This window comes from Diplotaxodon limnothrissa, linkage group LG22, assembly GCF_057381915.1.
Source record: "Diplotaxodon limnothrissa isolate DT_005_m linkage group LG22, D_limnothrissa_male_GT1.1, whole genome shotgun sequence".
NCBI classification, from domain to species: domain Eukaryota; kingdom Metazoa; phylum Chordata; class Actinopteri; order Cichliformes; family Cichlidae; genus Diplotaxodon; species Diplotaxodon limnothrissa.
Genome location: NC_140616.1, coordinates 1,660,026 through 1,682,106, shown reverse-complemented (window position 1 = coordinate 1,682,106; position 22,081 = coordinate 1,660,026). Strand labels below are relative to the sequence as shown.

The 22,081-nt window shown below is 43.0% G+C and overlaps 1 protein-coding gene across 1 annotated transcript in view; it reads right to left on the bottom strand.

Annotated features, from left to right (window-relative positions):
- The window catches only part of LOC146609104 (uncharacterized), a 51,131-nt gene extending 32,107 nt beyond the window's left edge, over window positions 1-19,024 (bottom strand). Inside the window, exons 1-9 of the mRNA XM_085346942.1 lie at window positions 18,914-19,024; window positions 16,747-17,019; window positions 16,264-16,554; window positions 15,266-15,550; window positions 14,701-14,757; window positions 13,751-13,803; window positions 10,439-10,496; window positions 9,307-9,591; window positions 4,131-4,247 (exon numbers count right to left, since the gene is read on the bottom strand). Of these exons, the coding sequence (XP_085203068.1) occupies window positions 4,131-4,247; window positions 9,307-9,591; window positions 10,439-10,496; window positions 13,751-13,803; window positions 14,701-14,757; window positions 15,266-15,550; window positions 16,264-16,554; window positions 16,747-17,019; window positions 18,914-18,968 (1,474 nt within the window). The 5' untranslated portion in view covers window positions 18,969-19,024. The remainder of the gene's footprint in view (window positions 1-4,130; window positions 4,248-9,306; window positions 9,592-10,438; window positions 10,497-13,750; window positions 13,804-14,700; window positions 14,758-15,265; window positions 15,551-16,263; window positions 16,555-16,746; window positions 17,020-18,913) is intronic.
- Window positions 19,025-22,081: the final 3,057 nt, after the last annotated feature.

Genomic DNA, 22,081 nt, shown 5'->3' with positions numbered 1-22,081 from the left:
TTTCTTTATTTTTGAAAAGAGTAATCTGATTCACACAGAATAGGTTGAGGATTTTTCTTTGAAAGAAAACATACATGAGCGTATTACCTCTGTGCATTTTGCACAAACGACTGAAACACATTTCAAAGATGTTTCAGGATTACACTTTTCTTTTTTTACACTGAGAAGGACACACAGCAGGTATTTCACAGATTTATGAAGACGAAAACCCTCTTATCATAAGGAATAAACCTTTGTAACTTTCAAAGAAATAGATGATACAGAGAGGTAAAATCCATAAAGTCATTATGTTTAAAATCCTTTATTGCATTAGTCAGCACAGTAAAAAACTCCAGCCCAATCTTTTAGATGAATAACAGCATGAATTAAAGTATAGCTACTGATCACAAGTATAAAAACTCTTCAGCTTCAAAGCTTATTTGTAAATATAACACTAAAGATAATCATCAAACTTTCAAGAATTCTGCCCTAAAGCTCCGACAGTAAAAGCTTCTAAATCTCACGGCCTGCAAATTAAATTTAAAGCTGCAATAAAATGAAAAATCTATTCACAGAGTATCAGATAGTTTTAAATGATCCATTTTTTCACTAAATGTTAATGAAGACATCAAACATTTATCATAATAATATTGGTAAAAAAATGACTGTTTTATCCTCATCAGCCCACAACAGTGATTAGAGCAGGACATGTAAAATCCAATTGTCACATGCTGCAGTGCTCTCAGCGATTCATAAAACTGTTTAAGCTAGAAGGATCAAATCAACAAAGGCACCAAACTGGTTCTCATTAAGCTTTATTCCCAGCAGCCATCGTTTCTTTTTAACTAAAATAAAATGTCCTTTTCTTTTATACACTCATTCAATGACCACAGAGGACTCTTCTTTCCACCTGAGAAACTTTATTGAACAACACTGCTGTGAAGACTCGATTTTACCATTTGCCTTCAGTGCCTTTCAAAGATTTACCTTAAAGCTTGTCACTTATTTTATCCTCAGTGCTGTAAAAACCCGATTTTAAATGTTTGAGTAACCCACCAGTGATTTTTAAAAGTTAATTTTAAAAAACCCTTCATTTTACTGCTGATGCTTCTGTTTTCTAAAATGTTGGTGTCATGGTCCTGGGTCTTTTGACCCAGCGTTTTAAGTTTGAGTTTATTTTGTTCATTAGGTTATCTAAGTTCATTTGGTTATTAGACTCCTTGTGTTTTCTTCCCCTGTATTTAAGCTTCCCCTCACCCTTCGTGTTTCATGCTGCGTGTCTTATGTTATCAAGTTTGTATTATTATGCCTAAGTGTTTCTAGTTATTATTTCCCCCTCGTGTTTCCAACCATGTTAAATCTCCCCTGCTCTTCATGCGTTTCATGTCTGTGTCTTACGTTGTCAAGTTCGGGTTGTCATGTCTATGTCTCATTATGTTTCCTGTTTTATTGTGAAGAGGTCTGGTGTTCTGTGTTCATCATGTTCAGTTTTACTCTCCCACTGTGACGTCATTATGTTCATGTGTGCCAGCTGTTTCCTCATGTGTCTCCACTTCCCCTAATCACCTCCTGTGTATTTAAGTCCTCTGTTTTCAGTGTTTTCAGTGTGTGCTTCCAAGTTTCTTGTCTAGGTTTTTCTTATTGTTTGTTTAGATTTCCCAGTTTAGGTTTGTGTTAATTTTGCTTCAGTTTGCCTTGCCCTTTGTTTGTACCTTTTTTACCAGCCATATTAAACGGCTCGCTTTTTGTTAACATTCAAGTTTTGTTCCCTGTTCCTTGGAGTCTGCATTTTGGGTCCTTTTTCAATTCATACAGTCTGCCCTCGCCAGACTGTGACAGTTGGAACTAACCACCCTTAGTCGTAATGCTTGTGCACTGATCGATATATCTGTAGTTTAAGTCAGGCTCCAATCTATGTGCTCTGATGGAAGTTCTTGTGAAGATTTCAGACAGTCTCCTGGCTAGATGACGGCATTAGACGCTCCTCCTCTGCAGTTTGGGGTGAACTTTGAGATGTCTCAGCTGCAGGGACAAACAAACTTATTTTAGAACAATACAGAGACCTACCTGCTCTGGTTTGTGCTTATATTTTCATTGGCAAACCTGCATTTTCTTTGCATTAAAATATCATTAAAGTTATAAGTGATGTTTTTTGTTAAACCCTCAAAATCCAAATCATAAACCTAAAACAGCAACTGTCAAAAATACTTACAAGAGACGCCAGAGCTACTGTTGGTCTCAGTGGAATCCTTTGACCCTGTGAAGGAAGGACGATGTTTTCAGATTCAGTCCAAAAAATGTTAACCTATACTTTCTTTCTTTTCTTTTATATGCAGATGAACACACTTACCTTTGCGGCCAGTGGGGGGTGCTGTGGACACATGAAAAAGTATTAACAACCTCTAATATGACCTCTATTTTAGTGCATTTCTGTGTTTGCGCAGTAAATTAACAGTTGGTGAGCATTGCACTGACGTCCACCTTAAAGTAAACCCAACCCCTAATTTATGTTTAAGACTGACTTATTAGCCTTGGAAAAATGTAGATGTAGTTTTTGATGTGTGGCCATTGAGAATTTCAGCATTCGAGAATTATTTTGAAAAGGCAAATCACAAACTTTGGTACTGTAGGTTCAGAGTTATTTATGGACTCTGCTGCTTAATTAATGTGACCTTCATATTAATGTTGGGTAGATTCAAACTCCCGACCTTCCGATCATGGGGCAATCACTCTACCTGCTGAGATATTCCTGTCACTAGCAGCTTCATGGTAAATTGCTTCAGGGGAAAACTTACCATTCTGAGTTGTGACTTCATTGTCAGTTTGGCTGATGGTTGAAATGTTGGATGCTACACACACATAGAAACACACATAGAAACACACAAACACAAAATGTCAAAGGTCATGTTCTATAATCCTTTCTACATAAATCTTTGCAGAGTAACAAACTTACGATTGCTTCCATTTCCGTTGCCATTGCCCACACACACACACACACACACACACACACACACACACACACACACACACACAAAATATTTAAACTCATCTGCTACACTGCTGTATGTATGAAAATCTCTGCACAAGGAAACACTTACCTGTCATAAGAGGCGTGCCTGCTGGGTTGCTGTTGCCTAAACACACACATACACACAAAATGTCACAGCTCATCTTGTACAATCTTTTCTATATGAATTGTTGCAGAGTGTTACGTTTTCGGTGTTGTCAGTGTGTTGTTTTTGGCGTGACTGTTATGTGTTTCCTGTTTTACTTTGAAAGTCTGTGTTATCTGCCTGCACACACACACACACACACACACACATACACACACACACACACAACCCCATTCAGCTATCTTAGTGAGGACCTTCATTGACATAATGGTTTCCCTAGCCCCTGGCCATAACCTAATTGTAACCCTGACACTAAAACCACATTTTGAGCCTCAAAAAAGCCTTCAAACTTGTGAGGACCGGTTTGTGTGTCCTCACAAGTATAGTAGAATGCAGATTTCAGTCCTCACAAAGATAGCTAGACACACACACACACACACACGCACACACACACACGCACACGCACATACACACACACGTGCAGACATCAAAGTTCATAAGAGAAAAATAAAGATGTTACCTTGGTTGCTTTTGGCTCCACGTCTGCGTCCTGTAAACAGACGTAACACAGACTGTCAGTGATGATGGATGAACTCAGTGGTTTGTTCTACATGCAGATGTGTCTGAGTGGAGACGGTGGAGGAAACGAGCTGCACACTATCAGCAAACATCAATCATTTCTGTTCTGCACAGAAAAACTACATTTATGTCCCAGAGGGCTCAAAGTTATTGGATCAGAAGCTGCAGACAGGAAAGTCTGACATCATGTCACATGACTGTGACCTTTGACCCCCTCATGGAGTCCTAATAGAATACTAAGTGAAGTGTTTGAAGGCTGACAGACTGGAGCAGCTGATATTCAACATTTCTTACATTCATTTCAATGATTTTCTTCATGTGTTTCAAATGTGATGATCAGTAACAGAGCTCCATGTCATCACTGTCTGAGACCAGGACAGTTTCATTTTTACAGGATACAAAGACAAACATTTTAGCTCCACTCAACAATAATTACACACAACAGCACACTGGACTTACCAAGATACAAGATCAGACCCACAGCTACAGCAACAAGAGCAACCAGAGCCAAGACTCCTCCCACTGCACCAGCGATCGGAGGTCCACATCCAGGTTCCGGTGGAAGGTCATTGATGTCTGAAACACAGACACAAGCTTCAGGTTGAGGTCACTGTCAGTTATTTGCTGCTGTTTGTTACTGAGATGTAGATTTGAAGCCACAGTCATGATGGAGTCAGTGATCTGACAGCAGTGATGTGGAGCAGCAACAGGAGGTCAGTGAGAGGGGACGGCACTGAAACTGTTCATATCTGGAACTATTCAGTGATGCTCTGGAGGAGATCGCTGCTCTGCTTCTTCAGGGCTGCAGAGCTGGGCTACATGTTGTGTGATTCTTACTCTGAATCTGAATAAGTACGCGGGACCACTGTGTGCGGTAAGACCATCTCTTTACTTCCTGTATTACCATCTACCGGCATGCATTGCCAGTGCGTAACACGTAATTACACAATCAAACAGTGAACACATACTGCCCATACAACAAATGTACCAGAGACAATTATGAATACACCACATCCCCTTTTAAACAAAAACAGAATATTACTTTTCTCAAGACAGAACTTCCAACCAGACTACCTCTTGATTCTTTTTTTCCTCTTTTTCAAAGCCATACAAGAACATCTGGCAAACAATCTGCATTACATTTTTAACCTTTTGTTTTTGTTTTCTTGTTCTTTTCTTTTCTTAACAACTCTTTTTAGCTTTATTTTACTGTGCTCTACAAAACCATTATAACACAGTTACATAACAACAACCTTTTTTTTTTCTCTCTTACAGATCTAACTTTTTAGGTTTAACTATTGGCCTCCCTGACTTGGTTCTGACCACATCAGTGTTAACAGGTGTAGCAGGGATCACACTGGGTGTTTGAGGCTTCTGCAACACAGGCACATTAGCAGGTTCATGCACAGGTGAACTTAAAGGAATCAAATGCACACGATTACGCCTCACAGTCCCTTGTGGTAACTCCACTGTGTATGATCGGGGTGTAGAGTGATTTTGGATAACAGTGCCTGTAGTTTTGACATCAGTCACCCAAACTTGCTCTCCTGGGGACAGGCTGCATAAAGGTTTTGCGCGGTGGCGCCTGTTGAAGTTTGCCATGTCCATCATCCTCTTCTCCCTTTCCTTTTGAGCGAGCAGTGCGTTGTCCGGCAGTGTGGGCTCCAGCTGCGATGGAAGCATCGGCAGTGTGGTTCGCAGACGTCTGCCCATTAAAAGCTCTGCAGGGCTGTATCCGGACTGCAGTGGTGTAGCTCTATAGGCAAGAAGAGCTAGATAAGGATCAGCTGCTTTTTTCAGAAGATTTTTTACAGTCTGCACAGCACGTTCTGCTTCTCCATTACTTTGTGGAAACTTGGGACTGCTTGTGATGTGTTTGAAGCCGTATGCTGCTGCAAAGTCTGTAAAGATTTGACCTGAATACTGTGGCCCATTATCAGACATGAGGACCTCTGGGATGCCGTGACGGGCAAAGAAAGATTTCAGGTGAGTAATGACATCGTTTGATTTTGTCCTGTTTAACAAAGCAATCTCAACAAATCTAGAGTGATAGTCAACGGCGAGAAGGTAAGTTTTCCCTCCCAGCTCGAAAAGATCTGTGCCCACTCTCTGCCATGGGCGGGCAGGGTATTCTGTTGGCATGAGTGGCTCACTGTTATTGTGTCTTTCTTGAATACACGTTTTGCACTTGAGCACCATCTCAGAGATTTGTTGACTCAGCCCGGGCCACCACACTGTTTGGCATGCACGAGCTTTACATTTTACCACACCTTGGTGTCCTTCGTGAAGTTTTTCCAGCACCTCGTTTCTCATCGCTGAAGGAATGACAAGCCGTGTGTCTTTTAACAAAAGGCCGTCTTCAACAGTGAGCGTGGCTCGGTCAGGCCAGTAATTTCGCAGTAAAGGCTCTTGTTTTGCATGTTCTGGCCAGCCTTCGGTGCACATGTCCATGACGCGAGCACACACACTGTCGCTTTTCAGTTGTTCCTTCAGTGTTTGCATATATGATGAACTGACAGGCATGTTTGCTACAATACTGTCCACATATATGTCTGTGCTTTCCATTAGCTCTTTGTCTGACAGGTTCATTGGTTTTTTCAGAGGTGAGCGGGACAAAGTATCTGCTGTCCAGAGCGATTTCCCTGGGGCGTACTGCACAGTGTACGAGTAACGCATGAGTCTCATTCTGAATCGCTGGATCCTGGGTGGCAAGAGATCCAGAGCTTGTCCTCCCAGTAAGGAAACGAGAGGTTTGTGGTCCGTTTCAAGACAAAAATGTTTACCAATCAGGAAATCACGAAAACGCTCACACGCCCATGTAGATGCCAGTGCCTCTTTTTCCACTTGTGCGTATCGTTGTTCTGTAGGAGAAAGGGACCTCGATGCATACGCCACTGGTCGCCATCCTTCTTCCCACAGCTGCAAAAGAACACCTCCGAGACCATAGGATGAAGCATCTGCTGATACTTTAATGTCTCTGTTGGGGTCATACATTGCGAGCACTGGGGGTGAGGTCAGGGCATCTCGTAATGTTTTGAAAGCTCTCACTTGGTCAGTTCCCCAATACCATGCGTTCTTTTGCGAAAGAAGATCTCGCAGGGCTTTGTCTTTTTCAGCTAAATGGGGGATGAACTTGCCCACTTGATTCACCATGCCCAGAAAACTGCGCAACTCTGACACATTAGTTGGCTCTGTCATTTCTGTAATTGCCTCCGTTTTCTTCGGGTCAGGACTGATTCCTGTATCCGCTATGATGTGACCCAAGAAAGCAACCTTGCTCTGGGAGAGCTCGCATTTTTCAACATTCAGCGTTATGCCTGCTTTTTCCAGTCTTTGCAGTGTAGCATGGAGACGGGAATCGTGCTCCTGATGGTTACGTCCCCACACCAACACATCGTCAATGTGACACACCACTCCTTCGAGACCCTCGATGACCTCCGCCATCATGCGCTGAAAGTGTTCGGGCGCTGAGTTGATCCCAAACGGTAGGCGGTTAAAGTGGAACCGCCCAAAGGGTGTGATGAAGGTGGTGAGTTTGGCAGACTCATCGGACAGGGGAATCTGCCAGAAGCCCATGTTGGCATCCAGTTTGCTAAACACTTTGGCTCCTGCGAGCATTCCGAGACTTTGTTCAACCGATGGCAGCACATATTTTTCCCTGCACACATACTCATTTAGTCCGGTAAAGTCTATGCAAAGTCTTAGCCCAGGGCTGTTTTTCTTTGGAACAACAACCATGCCGGCACACCAATCCGTTGGTTCCTCAACTCGGGTAATGACACCAAGCTCTTCCATTCGTTGGAGTTCCTCTTTTACCCTTCCCATCAGAGGCAGAGGAAGCCTTCGCGGAGTTTTGAGTGAGTACGGCACAGCATTCGGTTTGAGTTTAATGTGATAGGCCCGCTGCACTTTCCCTAGACCATTGCAAAGTTTAGGGTAAGTAGTCTTCAGAGTGTCCATTGAAACCGCGTCAACTCGCACCAGCAGGCCAAGAGCTGTAATGGCGGGCAGGCCTAGCAGTGGAGTGCTCAGGTTTCTTACAACATAGACCTTCTCTGTTGTCTGTTTCGCTCCGTAGTTGAGCTGTAGCTTTGTAAAACCTGCAACGTCCAGTGGTGTTTTTCCAGGGCCTAACAAAGGTTTTTCTGGCTGCTGGAGAACTGGTCTGTGTTCGTTAGCAAAAATCTTTGATAAGTCCGAGTCAGCTATTACAGTCACATCTGCTCCAGTATCCAGTTTGAAAGTGATTTTTGCATCTTTCACTTGTATGTTGGCTGTCCACGCCTGGCCGTCACTGGAAACTGAGCCTAGGAAGAAACCTTGCTCCTCTTCCTCCTCAATACTTTGCACTGTCTTGCTTTGTCTGCAGACTCGCTGGTAGTGACCTTTTTTTCCACATAAATGACATTTTGCATCATTTGCTGGGCACTCAGGTTTCGGATGTGGAGAGCCTCCGCACTTGTAGCATTTGTTACTTTGTCTCTTGCTATATTGCTGTTGTGTTTTGACAGTTTTATTTATGAACATGTTGAACTTTGTTTTGTCGTGCTTTTGTATCACTCTGTCAACTGTTTTCGCATTTACTTGCATTACATTTGTTTCACTTCTCAAAGCTGACTGTTGCTTTTTGATTTCTTCTGACTGCCTGGCCATATTTATAGCTTTATCCAAGTCCAAGTCTTTTTCCATCTGCATGCGCTCAGACAGCCTCGTGTCGGCCAAGCCCACTACTATTCTGTCTCTTATCAGCTCATCGTGGAGCGGTCCGTAGTTACAGTGCTCTGCTAATGCATGCAAGGCAGTCACGAATGCATCAACAGTCTCATTCGGCTCTTGTTTGCGCATATTAAAACGTGCGCGCTCATAAACAACATTTTTCCTGACAATGAAAAAGTTGTGGAAGCTATCTCTCACTTTAGCATAGTCCCGTTGGTCTACATCACTTAACTTTAGTCCTCTCAGGACGTCATCCGCTTCGTCTCCCATACAATATATGAGAGTGTTCACTTGATTTTCCTCCGAGCTCGCAGACAGATTACTTGCCTGGCGGAATCTCTCGAAGCGACGGACCCATCTTGTCCATTCGTGTGGTTTGGAAAAATCAAAGGGCTCCGGTGGTTGGATGCTAAACGTAGCGCTGGGAGTGCTAGCCGCGGTGCTAACTCCTGCCCTCGGATGATCGTCTACGTCGTCATTCGGCATTTTGTTTCCACCTTCCCCTTCTCCTCACACTCGGCAGATGTATGGAGTCTTACAAGTCACACAGCACTTCTGACACCATGTGTGATTCTTACTCTGAATCTGAATAAGTACGCGGGACCACTGTGTGCGGTAAGACCATCTCTTTACTTCCTGTATTACCATCTACCGGCATGCATTGCCAGTGCGTAACACGTAATTACACAATCAAACAGTGAACACATACTGCCCATACAACAAATGTACCAGAGACAATTATGAATACACCACACATGTGACATGCTAGCTTAGTTCTAGATGGACTGACATGGATCTGACCTCAGGACTGTGATCAGGACAGAATGATGCAGATCTGCTGGACACAGAGGAGCTCCAGGCTCTGACTGAAGAAACAGAGTTATGATCAACAACAGAGGCAATAAATAAAGTTTCTTACCCCAAGTCTTTGTAACATCCACACCAGTCGCCTCATGAAAGACTTCACAGCTGAACTTTGACAGGTCAGACTTCAAAATCTCCACATGGTCTCGTCTCTGGAAGCTCTCATCGTTATTTGGAAGAACTCCTGAGCTCGTCAGGCCGTCGTCTGCAGTCAGAACACGTCCGTTCCTTCTGATCCTCACGATGATGTCTTTGGGGTAGAAGCCTGTGGCGAGGCAGGTCAGGATGAGGTTTGTCTCCACTTTGGCCTTCTTTGCAAACACAAACACCTCAGGTGGAGCTGGAAGCAGGAAATGGAAAACTGTGTCACCACATGTGGTAACTGGAACACTGATTTAATGAATTTATCTGTGACACATAAAAAAATGAACCAGCTGGTACTGGATGTCTTATATGAGCTGTAAGTATTAAAGCTTCGGTCACACAAGAGGAAAAATAGGTTGGTAACCTCCATGAAAACTGGTTGGGAGTTGGTCGCACTGCTTTTCTTCTTTATTCTTTGTGTTGTGAATAATAACTCTGTGAATAATGACGCGTCACCAAAGAAGAAAATATCTAATTGGCTGAGAAAAACTAAAAATGTGACTGGCTGAGTTTACCTCATTTTATTCTGAGAAGCTTCGAGGAGCAGCTTCCATAAAAGACACTTGATTGTTCATTTATTTATGACAGTGGTTTAATTCTGTACTCTGATTCTGGTCTGCAGAGATCTCACAGACGAGCTGCAGATACAGCTTTCACAGAGTGAGACCTGATCTGTTAAAGTCTGATTTCTAGTTTAAACCTGCAGAGAGGCTCTGCTTCATTTTACAAACATGTCCACATGGATCACACAGGCTGCAAACATGCAGATGTTAAAGTGACACATTTATTGAAGGAATATTTGGTTAAATGTGTGAGCATATTTCTGCCAAACAAAGGACGTTACATACAGCTCATTTATACTTAACTTTAAAAATAGAATCAGTTATTTTTTAATTGTTCTTTTTCATTCATCCATTTTTTTTTTGCTTATCCTCCTCCAACTTCTCTTGGAAAACACCAAGGTGTCCCCAAGCCAGCCGAGATATATAATGCCTCTCCTGTCCTGGGTCTCCTCTGGACACCCACATCTATGCTGATCTCACCTGGACCCACGACACCAACACCCTGGCATAGAAGGCCCAGCAGTGGCTGCACCTCCACCTCAGGAGGTGCAAAAGTTAAAAAATAGACTAGACAGCAATTTAAAACAAAACATTATTGATACTTTTTAATGTGAAATGTTGTCACACACTCACCTAAAAATTTCATGAATTTATAACTTTCGTGCTAGTTCTTTTTATTTTTCTCTGTTTTTTTTCTGCACTTTTTTCACCCATGTTTAGAGAACCAGTGCTCCTTTGTTTACGTTTGGGATCAGCTGTTAGCACTGCTCCCTGCAGCTGCAGCTGCGCTACTGGCAGACAGACCCGACATCCCCAGTGAGCTGAAGAGGAAGAGACGGGGGTGATGTCACCTGAGAAGGAGATGTTACAGACCATCTGTCCCTTCTGTAATCATTGGAAATGTGAGATCGCTCCCTAATAAGATTGAGGAGCTAATGACCCGGTCACAGAGTGTTCTGACAAAACGCCCTACCTATAAAGCTGTCCTACTTGTTGTTACTGCGCATGCGCACAACTCAAAACGGCCGTATTTTTGGTGTTAATAGTGGACGCCTATTATTTGATCCTACCCTGATCATGTGTGTGCAAAACAAGGTTAGTATTATATGTATTACTTCTTTATTACAGTTGATACTTGTTTTCCTTAAGCTGTTGTCAATTTGTTAACTTTTCAAGCTAACATGCATTTTGTTTTTTAGCCCTGGCCTCTCTTTTATATTTATTGGAGAATGACAAAATTCTACACTAATCTTCTTTTCAAATGACACAACTCAGATCTCTCTGCCATCCTCAAGTTTTCACATAAATCTTTTTTAGGTTGTTAAACAGTTTATAGAAAACAGCTGCTCTGTGTGCTGAAGCAGACAATTCTAAAAACTCCACCACTGTATTTGTGCTTTGAGTAAATTTTCCTTTGGTAACACAATCCCTTATTGTAAATATTTCCAAAAATAATTTTCTCTTATCAAACCGTATTTTGGGTTATTTCAGCCAATGACATAAACACTCCCCCTGAGTAAAGAGCGCTTATCCTGTGTTTGCCTTTAACAAGCCATTCCTTCCAGCACACCGTTTCTGTACAGCAGTGTTGTTCCATAGCGAGGTGTAAGGTTGTCTTAAATCAGATGCTCCACACATCTTGTGCACCTCTACCCAGACAGCCTTAGAATACCCGAGCACGGGGTTATCATGAAAGTCTTGTCCATTAACAGCTGAACCCTGTGAGAGAACATCCAAGGGTGTAAAAGGGCTCACTAGTTCCTGTTCGATCTTCATCCAGCTCAGCTCCGTCCGATCCTGTCCAGTGCTTGGCCAGTCTTGACATTACAAAAGCTAAATTATACAACTTCACATTTGGGAGGGCCATTACTCCAATGTCTTTAGAGGCCCAGATGTTCTTTAAATTCACTCTTGGCTTCTTGTTATTCCACAAAACATCTTTAATTAGCTTCTCAAAATTGACTAAATATGTGTAAAGGAATTCTTACAGGTAACATCATGGAAACATAATTGAACTGCGGGGCCACCATCATGTTAATCACATTAATTTTACCCCGTAATGTAAGATTTAAATTAGCCCATTTATCCAGATTTGTTTGTATCTTTAGGAGGAGAGGTTCCATCTTTGGAAGCATAATATCCTCCAGTTTGGGTTTAATATTATTCCTAAAGACTTCATACCTGAAGGTAAATACTTCAAAGTGAATGGAGTAATGGATCTAGAGTGACATGATGCTGATAGGGGCGTGCCCTCTGATTTGTACCAATTTATCTTATAACCTGACAACCTTGAAAATGACTCAACGCATGTGAGCAGCGCCGGTAGAAATTAAATGTTATCGTTAATACTGCTAAGATGCTGTCAGCATATAGAAATAACTTGCTCCCTGCCGCCTGCGTGAACACCTCTGATAGCCACGTTAGCTAAGATCAGTGGTTCCAGAAATATCGTGAAGAAGAGCGGGGATGAAGAACACCCCTGCCGGGTCCCACGACTGAGATGGAAAAACTCTGGCACCAGTCTATTTGTCAAAACTGCTCAGCGGGACATTTTTCAGGTTCTCTGGCAGCAGGTCAGTCACACGACTGAACAATGTGTGTGTGTTAGTCCCTGTAGGGAAATGACTCCTCTGCATTTAACCCATTCACCCAGTGAAGCAGGGCAGCCACCAATGCAACACCCGGGGAGCAGTGTGTAGGGACGGTACCTTGCTCAACCTCAGGGCCCTTCAGTGGAGTTGAACCACTGACCCTCCGATCATGGGGCAACTACTCTACCTACTGGGCTGTCTCTGAACAACTGGGTATAAAAAGAGGCGGAGTTTCTCAGGAATTAAAGCTGGACAGATGTTCATCTGCACAAAAACTATCAGAATTATGTTCTTCAGTGTTAAATTATCTACAGGAAGTAATCCAAACGTGATTGTCATCGTTTTATTTTGAAACGAACAGTGTTGCTGCTTCTACCTTCATGCTGTACGGTGGTATAATCACTCACTTTGGTCACTGGAGGACTTTAAAACTGCTTAAAACTAAATAATTATAAAAACTGTCGTTGTTTGGATGCAGGAAGAAAAAGACTGAGGACAAATGAACGGATCCATCAGCAGCACCTGACGCTCGTCGCTCCAACATCGATAAAAACACTCATCACCTCATGATTCACACATTAAGTTGAGTTTATTATAAGAAACAACACAAAATACTTTCATTTTCTGATCCTTCACATTGCGACTGAAACACCGTTTAAACAGAAGCTGTAAATATGTCTGACAAACATGGCTGTCGTGCATTATAATGAAGAGGTTTCAGGATCGTGGCAGAATGACACAGAGTCATGCAGCTGATGTGTTGCTGATGTATAAAAACAGATTCCTGTGTTTCTTGACTTTTCGGAGCTTGTTGTCAAACACCGAGTGGATTTTTCTCTACATGAAAATCTTCTCATCTTTCATACATGAATCATTTCCTTCCAGCGGCTCTGAATCAAACTGCTGCTCTGAGGTTTCCAGGCTTTACTTTCTGAGCTCTTTCAAAGAATCCAGTTTACATGAAACTGCAGCAGCTTTGAAAGTTTGATTCACTTTTTTATTCTCACTGCTGCACAAACCTGATTTGACATGTTTGAGTAAAAACTCAAAGTTTAAACTGTAAAATGCAGCAAACATGAGCCTCCTCTTAGTCTGCATGTTGGGACATGTGGTAAATACACTTGTTTTGGTAAATGTGGCTTCAGGGAGCCTTCGGGCGCTCTGACGGACGTTCTTGCAGACGTCAGAACATCAGCTGGACGGGCTCCAGCAGCAGTCTGCCTGAACCCGGGCCTCGGCTGTCGGAGTCATCGGCTGCAGGGATGAACAGAGTATCACAGAGGTGCACGTGCTCTGGCCTCTTCTTCTGCTCTGACTTTTGCAAACCTGCATTCATGACTGTGTGTTTGCTGTGAGCATGACTCAGCACGAGGAGGCAGTCACATGACAAACAGCTGTATGGATGAGATCTGCTCACAGTGCAAACTGCTTACTCATGATTTCTGTTCTTTATAAATAACGGACTCTGTGAAAGACGAATGAAGCAGAAGATATAAGTGTGACGCACAGACAGCGACGCCTCACAGTAATCAGATTACCAGATGAAGGTTAGTGATTACATTTCCTCCTCGCTGACAGGAAACAGCAGCACACCTGTGAGGACTCATAGCTTCACACACAGCAACACTGATATTAACCTGCAAACACAACGGCCTCCGATCATCAGCTGACAGCCGCTAACAGGCCAGTGTTCACACCTGTGCTGAGGTGGGACAGAGTGACAGTTTGGTCCGACTGATGCTGAGAAAAAAGTTCATTCGCTCAGGATTCTCGTCCTGACGCGTTTATCCTGCTGCTCCAGCACAAACAGCAGCGTACCTGAGCTATGATCACGGTTCCTGCAGGTCAGCTGATCATTCTGATGATCGCCGAATCTAAAACTCACCTTTGCACAGATTTCCTGTGAAACTCTTCACAGCTGTGACAGTCACACCGTGGTCACATGACTGAACCAACCTGAGAGCCACGATTTCAACTATGAAGTGCTGACCTTAGTGCAAGAGCATCGTATCAATAATGATAATAATAATAATGCTGATAATAATTATAATAATCATCATATTTTTCATTAAAACTGTTTATGAGTTTCTCCAGGATGAATTTTAACACCCACAGTTTGAACCTGTGCAACTTTTAATAAACGATACTTACAGGAGACACCTGAGTCAGAGGCGGAGTCAGAGGCGGAGTCAGAGGAGCTTTGAGAGTCTGAAGGAAAGAAATTAATTCAGGTAAACTTGTGAGCTGAATATGTAAAAATAACAATATCATGATAAAAATAATTAACATGGCTTTCATATTTACGCACCACTGCACAGTTGAAAACACACAAACTTGAAAAACTTAAAAAAATAAAAAAATTGCTGCACAACCAGTAAATTTTTAAGCCAATGTTCAGGAAAAGTATTTCCTGTTTAGAGTTCAGGTTTGACTTTTCCAGAGGAAATCTAAAGGAGCCGGCAGAGACCCTGTAGCAGACTGACGGATGATCCACAGCAGACGTGCACACAGGAAACTCTCCACACTGTGGACCTAACTCTGGATTCACCCACTCAAATTCAGTTCAGTAACTGACTCTGAGTTCAAACATTGGCCGGAACAGAAAAGTGACTGTGGTCAGAAAACTAACGCTGCAGGGATCTGCTGCTCTCCAACACAACTTTAAACAAAGAAGAAAACTGTGACGAATCAAAAAAACAAAAATAAAGTTTCTCACCCCAAACTCTGGTGACGCTCACAGCAGATGCCTCATGAACGACTTCACAGCTGAACGCAGACAGGTCAGACCTTAAAACCTCCACACGGTCTCTCCTCTGGAAGGTGTGGTCTTCATTGGGAAGAACTCCTGAGCTGATCAGGCCGTCGTCTGCAGTCAGGACGCTCTCATTCTTTTTCATCCTCAGGACGACGTCTGCTGGGTAGAAGCCTGTGGCGAGGCAGGTCAGCACCACGTCTGCATCCACTCTGGAGGTCTTTGCATACAGGGACACCTCGGGTGGAGCTGGAGGAGGAAATGTAAAGAGGTGTGTATCTCCTCAGCTATCACTGCAAACAGGAACCATTCAGGTTTCTTTGATCACCCCTAACGACTGAGCACAGCTGTGGCAGACGTGTCGCACGCTGACGTTTAGTTTGTGGCTTCCACACAAAATGCTTTCACATCTGTAGTCTCACATCTGGAGCTGAACTTGTCTGCACTGAAGCACCGCAGCAATTTCCTAATGTTGTAAACCTCAACATCTGGCAATAAACCCATTCTGATTCTGATTCTGAACGTCACTGAGCTCGTTTATCTCGTCTCTGTGACTTTTTTATCCACCAGGTGTTTCTGTAGGTGAACACCTGCCGTGTGGGGGGAGGGCGCAGCGAGGTAGTACAACGCCAGTTTGAAGATCAAAAGTGAAGAGGCAGTTTATGACTGCTTACTGATTTTGCTGATAGGTAGTCGTGTGTTCTTTCATTTATATTGAGCTGTAAATCTGCATTACTGCTGCCATGATGAGACTGTTGTGTCCAAATAAAGGAGGAAACATTTAACTCACAGGAAACTTTAAGCTTTTTACATTTATTTGACCTGAACTTAGAAAAGTTGGAAGTTTAACTGAAGGTTCTTGGATTTCTGAATGTTATTGACCCATAATCACACACAAAGCCTCGTCTATGAAGTCTAATAAGAATAAATATCAAAATACAGAAACTAGATGTCATACATACAGGTGTTTCGTGGCTGCTGTTGTCCATAATTCAAGAACTTGCTCAGCCAATCGATGCACTCGTTCTCCAGGTATCCCTTGGTGTAGTCATTCAGCACCTTGACTTCGTCCCACTTCCTCTTGGTGGGTTGTGCCTCCGGAATCAGAGCGACCCAGACTCCGCTTTTATCATCGAAGGACAGGAAGTAGTTTCCATCGTAGGCGTACATTTCCACGCCTCGGACAAACCTGAGCGTGCCGTCAGGCTGCGTCTGACCCTCACAGCCGTGCATCCACTGAAGAACGTGGAGGTCTGGAAGCAGGAGGGTGAAATAAAGGAAGAACAAACAAAGGACAAGGAAATGAAGATTCAGAGGAGACGAGATGAGGAAGCAGGAACAACTTGTTCCTGACCTGAGGAACCTGATCTCAAATGGAAGCATTTTTCAATTAAAATGTTATTTTGTTGATGTCATGCAGGTCCTTCAGCTTTCGAGGGTCTGACCTGAGTCATTCTGTCTCATTCGCTCCATCAGGATGTTGATGTTGACCTTGAACCACTGCTGCTTGCTCTTGCGGGACTGTGTGCCTCTATCCCAGTAATCAGCAGTTAAACGCTCTCTCATCCACTCCTGTCTGGGAACTTTCACCTGATTCTCGCTGTCAAAGTAGTCGATCATCTTGTCGTCCAACAAACCCATGGCTGTGAACTGGTGGATGCCCGGGAGGCCGACAGGTTTGGAGAGCGCCGTGTAGATGTAATGGAGGGAGTGAGTCTCTGAAAGTCACACAGGAGGAAATGTTTTTATTCCAGCCAGCTGAGAAAAACCATCTGAATATTTACATCCACTATGAATCAGGAAGCTTTGCTCTTTGGTATTTTAGTCAGTCCCTGATAAACAATCAGTTGATGAACTTGTTCTTTTCTTGGAAAAACTAGGATTGTTGAATATGACCGTTCTGAGACCCGACCCATCGTTCTTCTGTTCTTGCTTCTTTTCTCGTTTCCAGAACACAAGCTGCACTCTGAGGTGAGCCTGTATCTGTGTCTCAGCTTCATGCTTCAGCTCCAGCTCTTCCCCACCACAGAGAGGATGACCATGACACCAGCACAAATTTGTGACTGTCAAGTCCTCCTCCTACGGTCCCCTGCATGGATGGCAGGAGGGCTGGCCCATGACAATCAAGGCCAAAGACCCTCACTGATGAGCCCCTCCCCAAGGCCTGAGCCTCCCAACCCTGTCCTGACGGAGGCATCATGGTCCACTGCTGTGGAAAACATGAGTCCTTGAGGTACAAACCCCTCCCCAATGATAAGGTTGTGATTCATACATGAGTAAAGATCTCTGTTTGTATGCTGACCAAAAATGTCATGTTTCTGTTGTGTAAAGATTTTAGTGACATGCTTAAAAATGTAGACACAAAGACAAAAGTCTGTGGACAGACTACAGCTAATCTAAAATCCCACCTAAAGAATGTGCCTGGATACTAAAACAGCATCAGCAGAGCTCTGACACCAGGTTGAAGATGACAACAGGTGAGTAAAGAGCATTTTAATCCAGTGGTGCTGACCTGTTGATAAGTACTGATGCTAACACGAGACCAGGAGAGAAGAACAAACTGAAACTGATCATTTACACACAAGTGGAATTTCAGCAAGTGAACCAAAGGAAACAAGTGCATCAGAGGCCGTGTGCTCAGTACCAGAGTGGGGATGACTAAAGGAGCTGCTGCTGAGCTCTGCAGTGGTAACACAGTTTTGTGTGATCAAGTTGTGCGTTAATGAACCTCGAAGTGTTATTTCTTTTGGTCGGTTAATTGGCATGATACTGGTTATACTTAACCAGTGCATGTTAAAATTATGCCTCAGTTGTTGGATTATTCAGTACTAAGTTAGTAGCAGTGACCATCCAGCTGTATTAGGAATGAAGGACTTTTCTATTGTTTAGTTGAACTGTTGCTAGTTTGCCATATTTGTGCCTTACTAGTAACAACTTGTAAGACATGTGCGGTTTGGCCAATTTATCTTCTACAGTGACCCCTTGTGGACATTATGAGATATTGCTTGTGTTAATAGATGATGTGTTGTGATTGTTTTCCTAGTTATCTATGACTCTACTCATTGTAGAATTACCTGTTTCTGTTTCCAGAAAACCATGCTCAGAGCCACACATACTGTGTACTATACAACAATAAGTTCAAGTATGGCTGCACTGAATTTGGATTAAGCCTGGCAAGCACTTTGATGGAAACAATCTTAATGAAAGAAAGTTAACCTCCTGGACTGCTGCAGTCCTTCTAACAGAAGACTTAGCCCAGACTTTTATACCCAGTATTCCAGTATATATATGTTCCACGGTAAGTGTGACAAATAACGCACTAACATCAGTGTTAGTAAAGACTTGTGGAAATTAGAAGCAGCACTCGGTCATCTCAGGATGGACTAACACGGAGTTTTCTCTCGGTCCGTGGGGACAGTTACAGACAGGGAACATCTCGTGAAAACTATTTCCTCCTGTGTTTTGAGATGTCAGGCCTGTGCAGCAGGGTTAAAGCTCTAGAATCGATCAAATATCTTTTCTATCTATCAACAATAAAAAGCGAATCGATCATCTGAAATGTGCGTCACTCTTTACTTTCACTTTTAAGCCTCCTGCAGGACGGTCACTCACCACCGTTCACGCGCAGTCCTGTCCCCGCGAGGACCAGAACCACCACGAGGATCATTCTGACCCTGTTCTCGTTTAGAACCAGTTTTATCCTCCTGCTGGAGCGGGCTTCTCTCCGTGTCTGCCTGAGACCTACAGCTGCTCGCCTTCCTGCTGATGTTAGTGAGCAACAGCTGGAAGACTTCAGCTGGATAACGGTTTCTATTTTTTTTTATTCCCAGCTTTATTCTGGAAGATCACACACGGAAGAGCAAACCCTGGAACACCAACACTAAAAATAATAATACAAACACATAAAGGAGACTTAATCAGAGCATTTAAAATATCTTTATTTATTTTTATCAGTGTAAATATTTCAGCGTCATTTAACTTTTTTAGCTCCAGTTTTATTTTGAGTATCTGATGTGGCGTAATCTAACCTGTTTTATTGTGAAAGGGTCAACAGGAAGTGAACGTCGGTAAACCGGTGTTCTAACAAAACACCCTACTTGTGTTTCTGCGCGTGCGCACAACTCAAAACGGCCATGTACGATGGAGGCATAAACCACGTAAGGTAGCACGGATTGATAGACGTGACTGTAAATCTACGCTGCGGTCGGACGTTTGAAAGGTTTCCACTTAGCAACCGTAGCCCTTTAAACCCCATAAAGTTAAACAGGCCGCCTGGAATGACGTCGTTGTTTTAGCTGTAAAAGTGTCATAAAGTCTGTGAGGATGTGCTTTTGTCCCTTTTCTCAGGAATACCACTTCTTTCAACATCTGGTAGTTGTTTTGTTTTACTGAATGTTATAAGTGTGTAATAAGGGAGTAATAATGGGAACACACAAAATGAAATTGACATTTTGCAGATTTTTACTGAATGGAAGCACTCAGATTGTACGTGAATCAAAGATTTAGAATTAGCGATTTGAACTTTGAACTATGAAACACTAAACAACAACAAATATGTGAACTTTGGCCCTGTAGTTTGTTTCTGGGGGTCTTTTTTTCTAAGCCCAGGCGTTTTTAGTCCCTGGTGGAACTCCAAAGATCAGTTCCTTACAAGCTGCAGACGAAGGACATCTGCTGTGATTGGTCGGGGTGAGAGAAACAAGACAGGATAAAGACATGCGGTGGAAGAGAGACAGAGGTTAATAACAGATATGATTCAATGCAGAGAGGTCTGTTAATACATAGTGAGTGAGAAAGGTGACTGGAAAGGAAACACCCAGTGCATCATGGGAATCCCCCGGCAGCCTACGTCTATTGCAGCATAACTAAGGGAGGATTCAGGGTCACCTGTCTCAGGGTGATGCTGAAAAACTAGTTCATGTATCACACAGTGGAAAATTGTGTTCTTATATTTTGTTTTGGATCAGGCTGTGTGTTTGCATGATTTTATTGTGATATTTATATTGCATGGTTTTATCCTCATATTTATATTGTGTATTTTAGTGTAGTTGCACAATATTCTTTTAATCCACTGTGGACTAAGCGGACAGTTGTAGGCACCTGTGAGGTGGGGGCGTTCCCCAAGGCGGCCTATCAGCTGCCAAACTGACCTGTTAAGGGGGATAGTGAGCGCAGAGACGGGAAAGGTGAGCAGGAGGAGAAGAAACGGGGGAATTTTAGCATATGGGAAACATTTGTTTAGCCTTTGTTTTGATAGTATATAGTTATCTCTGCCGGCAGGGTTTTTTTTTAGCGTATTGAGAACACTCTTTTTATTGTATAGGGGGATTTTAAACTGTATTTGTAATTCTGGCTGTGTTTGTTTCCATGGAAATAAATGGTGTGTTTAAGGCCAACTTAATCTCTGTGCCCTGAGCGCTGACCCACTCACTCCCCTTCCTCTTGTATGTGAACAGACTTTGTGGTGAAGATTTAGATCCACACATGCATTTGTTACTTCCAGGCTGGACGACTGTAATTCATTATTATCAGGAAGTCCAAAAAACTCCCTGAAAAGCCTTCAGCTGATCCAAAATGCTGCAGCAAGAGTCCTGACAGGGACTAGAAAGAGAGAGCAGATTTCTCCTGTTTTGGCTTCCTGTTAAATCCAGAATTCAAAATCCTGCTCCTCACATACAAGGTCTTAAATAATCAGGCCCCATCTTATCTTAATGACCTTGTAGTACCATATCACCCTATTAGAGCACTTCGCTCTCGCTCTGCAGGCCTACTTGTTGTTCCTAGAGTATTTAAAAGTAGAATGGGAGGCAGAGCCTTCAGTTTTCAGGCCCCTCTTCTGTGGAACCAGCTTCCAGTTTGGATTCAGGAGACAGACACTATCTCTACTTTCAAGATTAGGCTTCAAACTTTCCTTTTTGCTAAAGCATATAGTTAGGGCTGGACCAGGTGACCCTGAATCCTCCCTTAGTTATGCTGCAATAGACGTAGGCTGCCGGGGGATTCCCATGATGCATTGAGTTTTTCCTTTCCAGTCACCTTTCTCACTCACTATGTATTAACAGACCTCTCTGCATTGAATCATATCTGTTATTAACCTCTGTCTCTCTTCCACAGCATGTCTTTATCCTGTCTTCCTTCTCTCACCCCAACCAATCACAGCAGATGGCCCCGCCCCTCCCTGAGCCTGGTTCTGCCGGAGGTTTCTTCCTGTTAAAAGGGAGTTTTTCCTTCCCACTGTCGCCGAAGTGCTGCTCATAGGGGGTCATATGATTGTTGGGTTTTTCTCTGTATCTATGAAGCGCCTTGAGGCGACTTATGTTGTGATTTGGCGCTATATAAATAAAATTGAATTGAACTGTCAGAGGCCATAAGAAGATCATTTGTAACCTTCACTAAAGCCGTTTCTGTGCTGAGCTCTGAAACTTGACTGAAACTCTTCAAATAAGCCATTCCTCTGCAGATGATCTGTTAGCTGTCACAGACGGGACAGACATGGCTGGTGATAGGAAAGGAAGAAAGATGCAGGAAAAGAAAAACAGACAGGAAGGAGGACCGTGAGAAAGGGCACTTAAAAAGAAAAAAAAATTCCCGGATCACCTGTTGAGAGAAAAAGAGAAAACTAGCAAAAAAGAGAGAAACATAATAAACACCATCACAATAATTTAGCTGGTGAGGAGAGATAGGCCTCCAAACTTTGGACGGCCTGAGATGTTCCCAGAGAGGTGAGTTATATTCTTAAACTTAGTTACAGCGCTTTCAGAAAGACATCTACTGTGATAA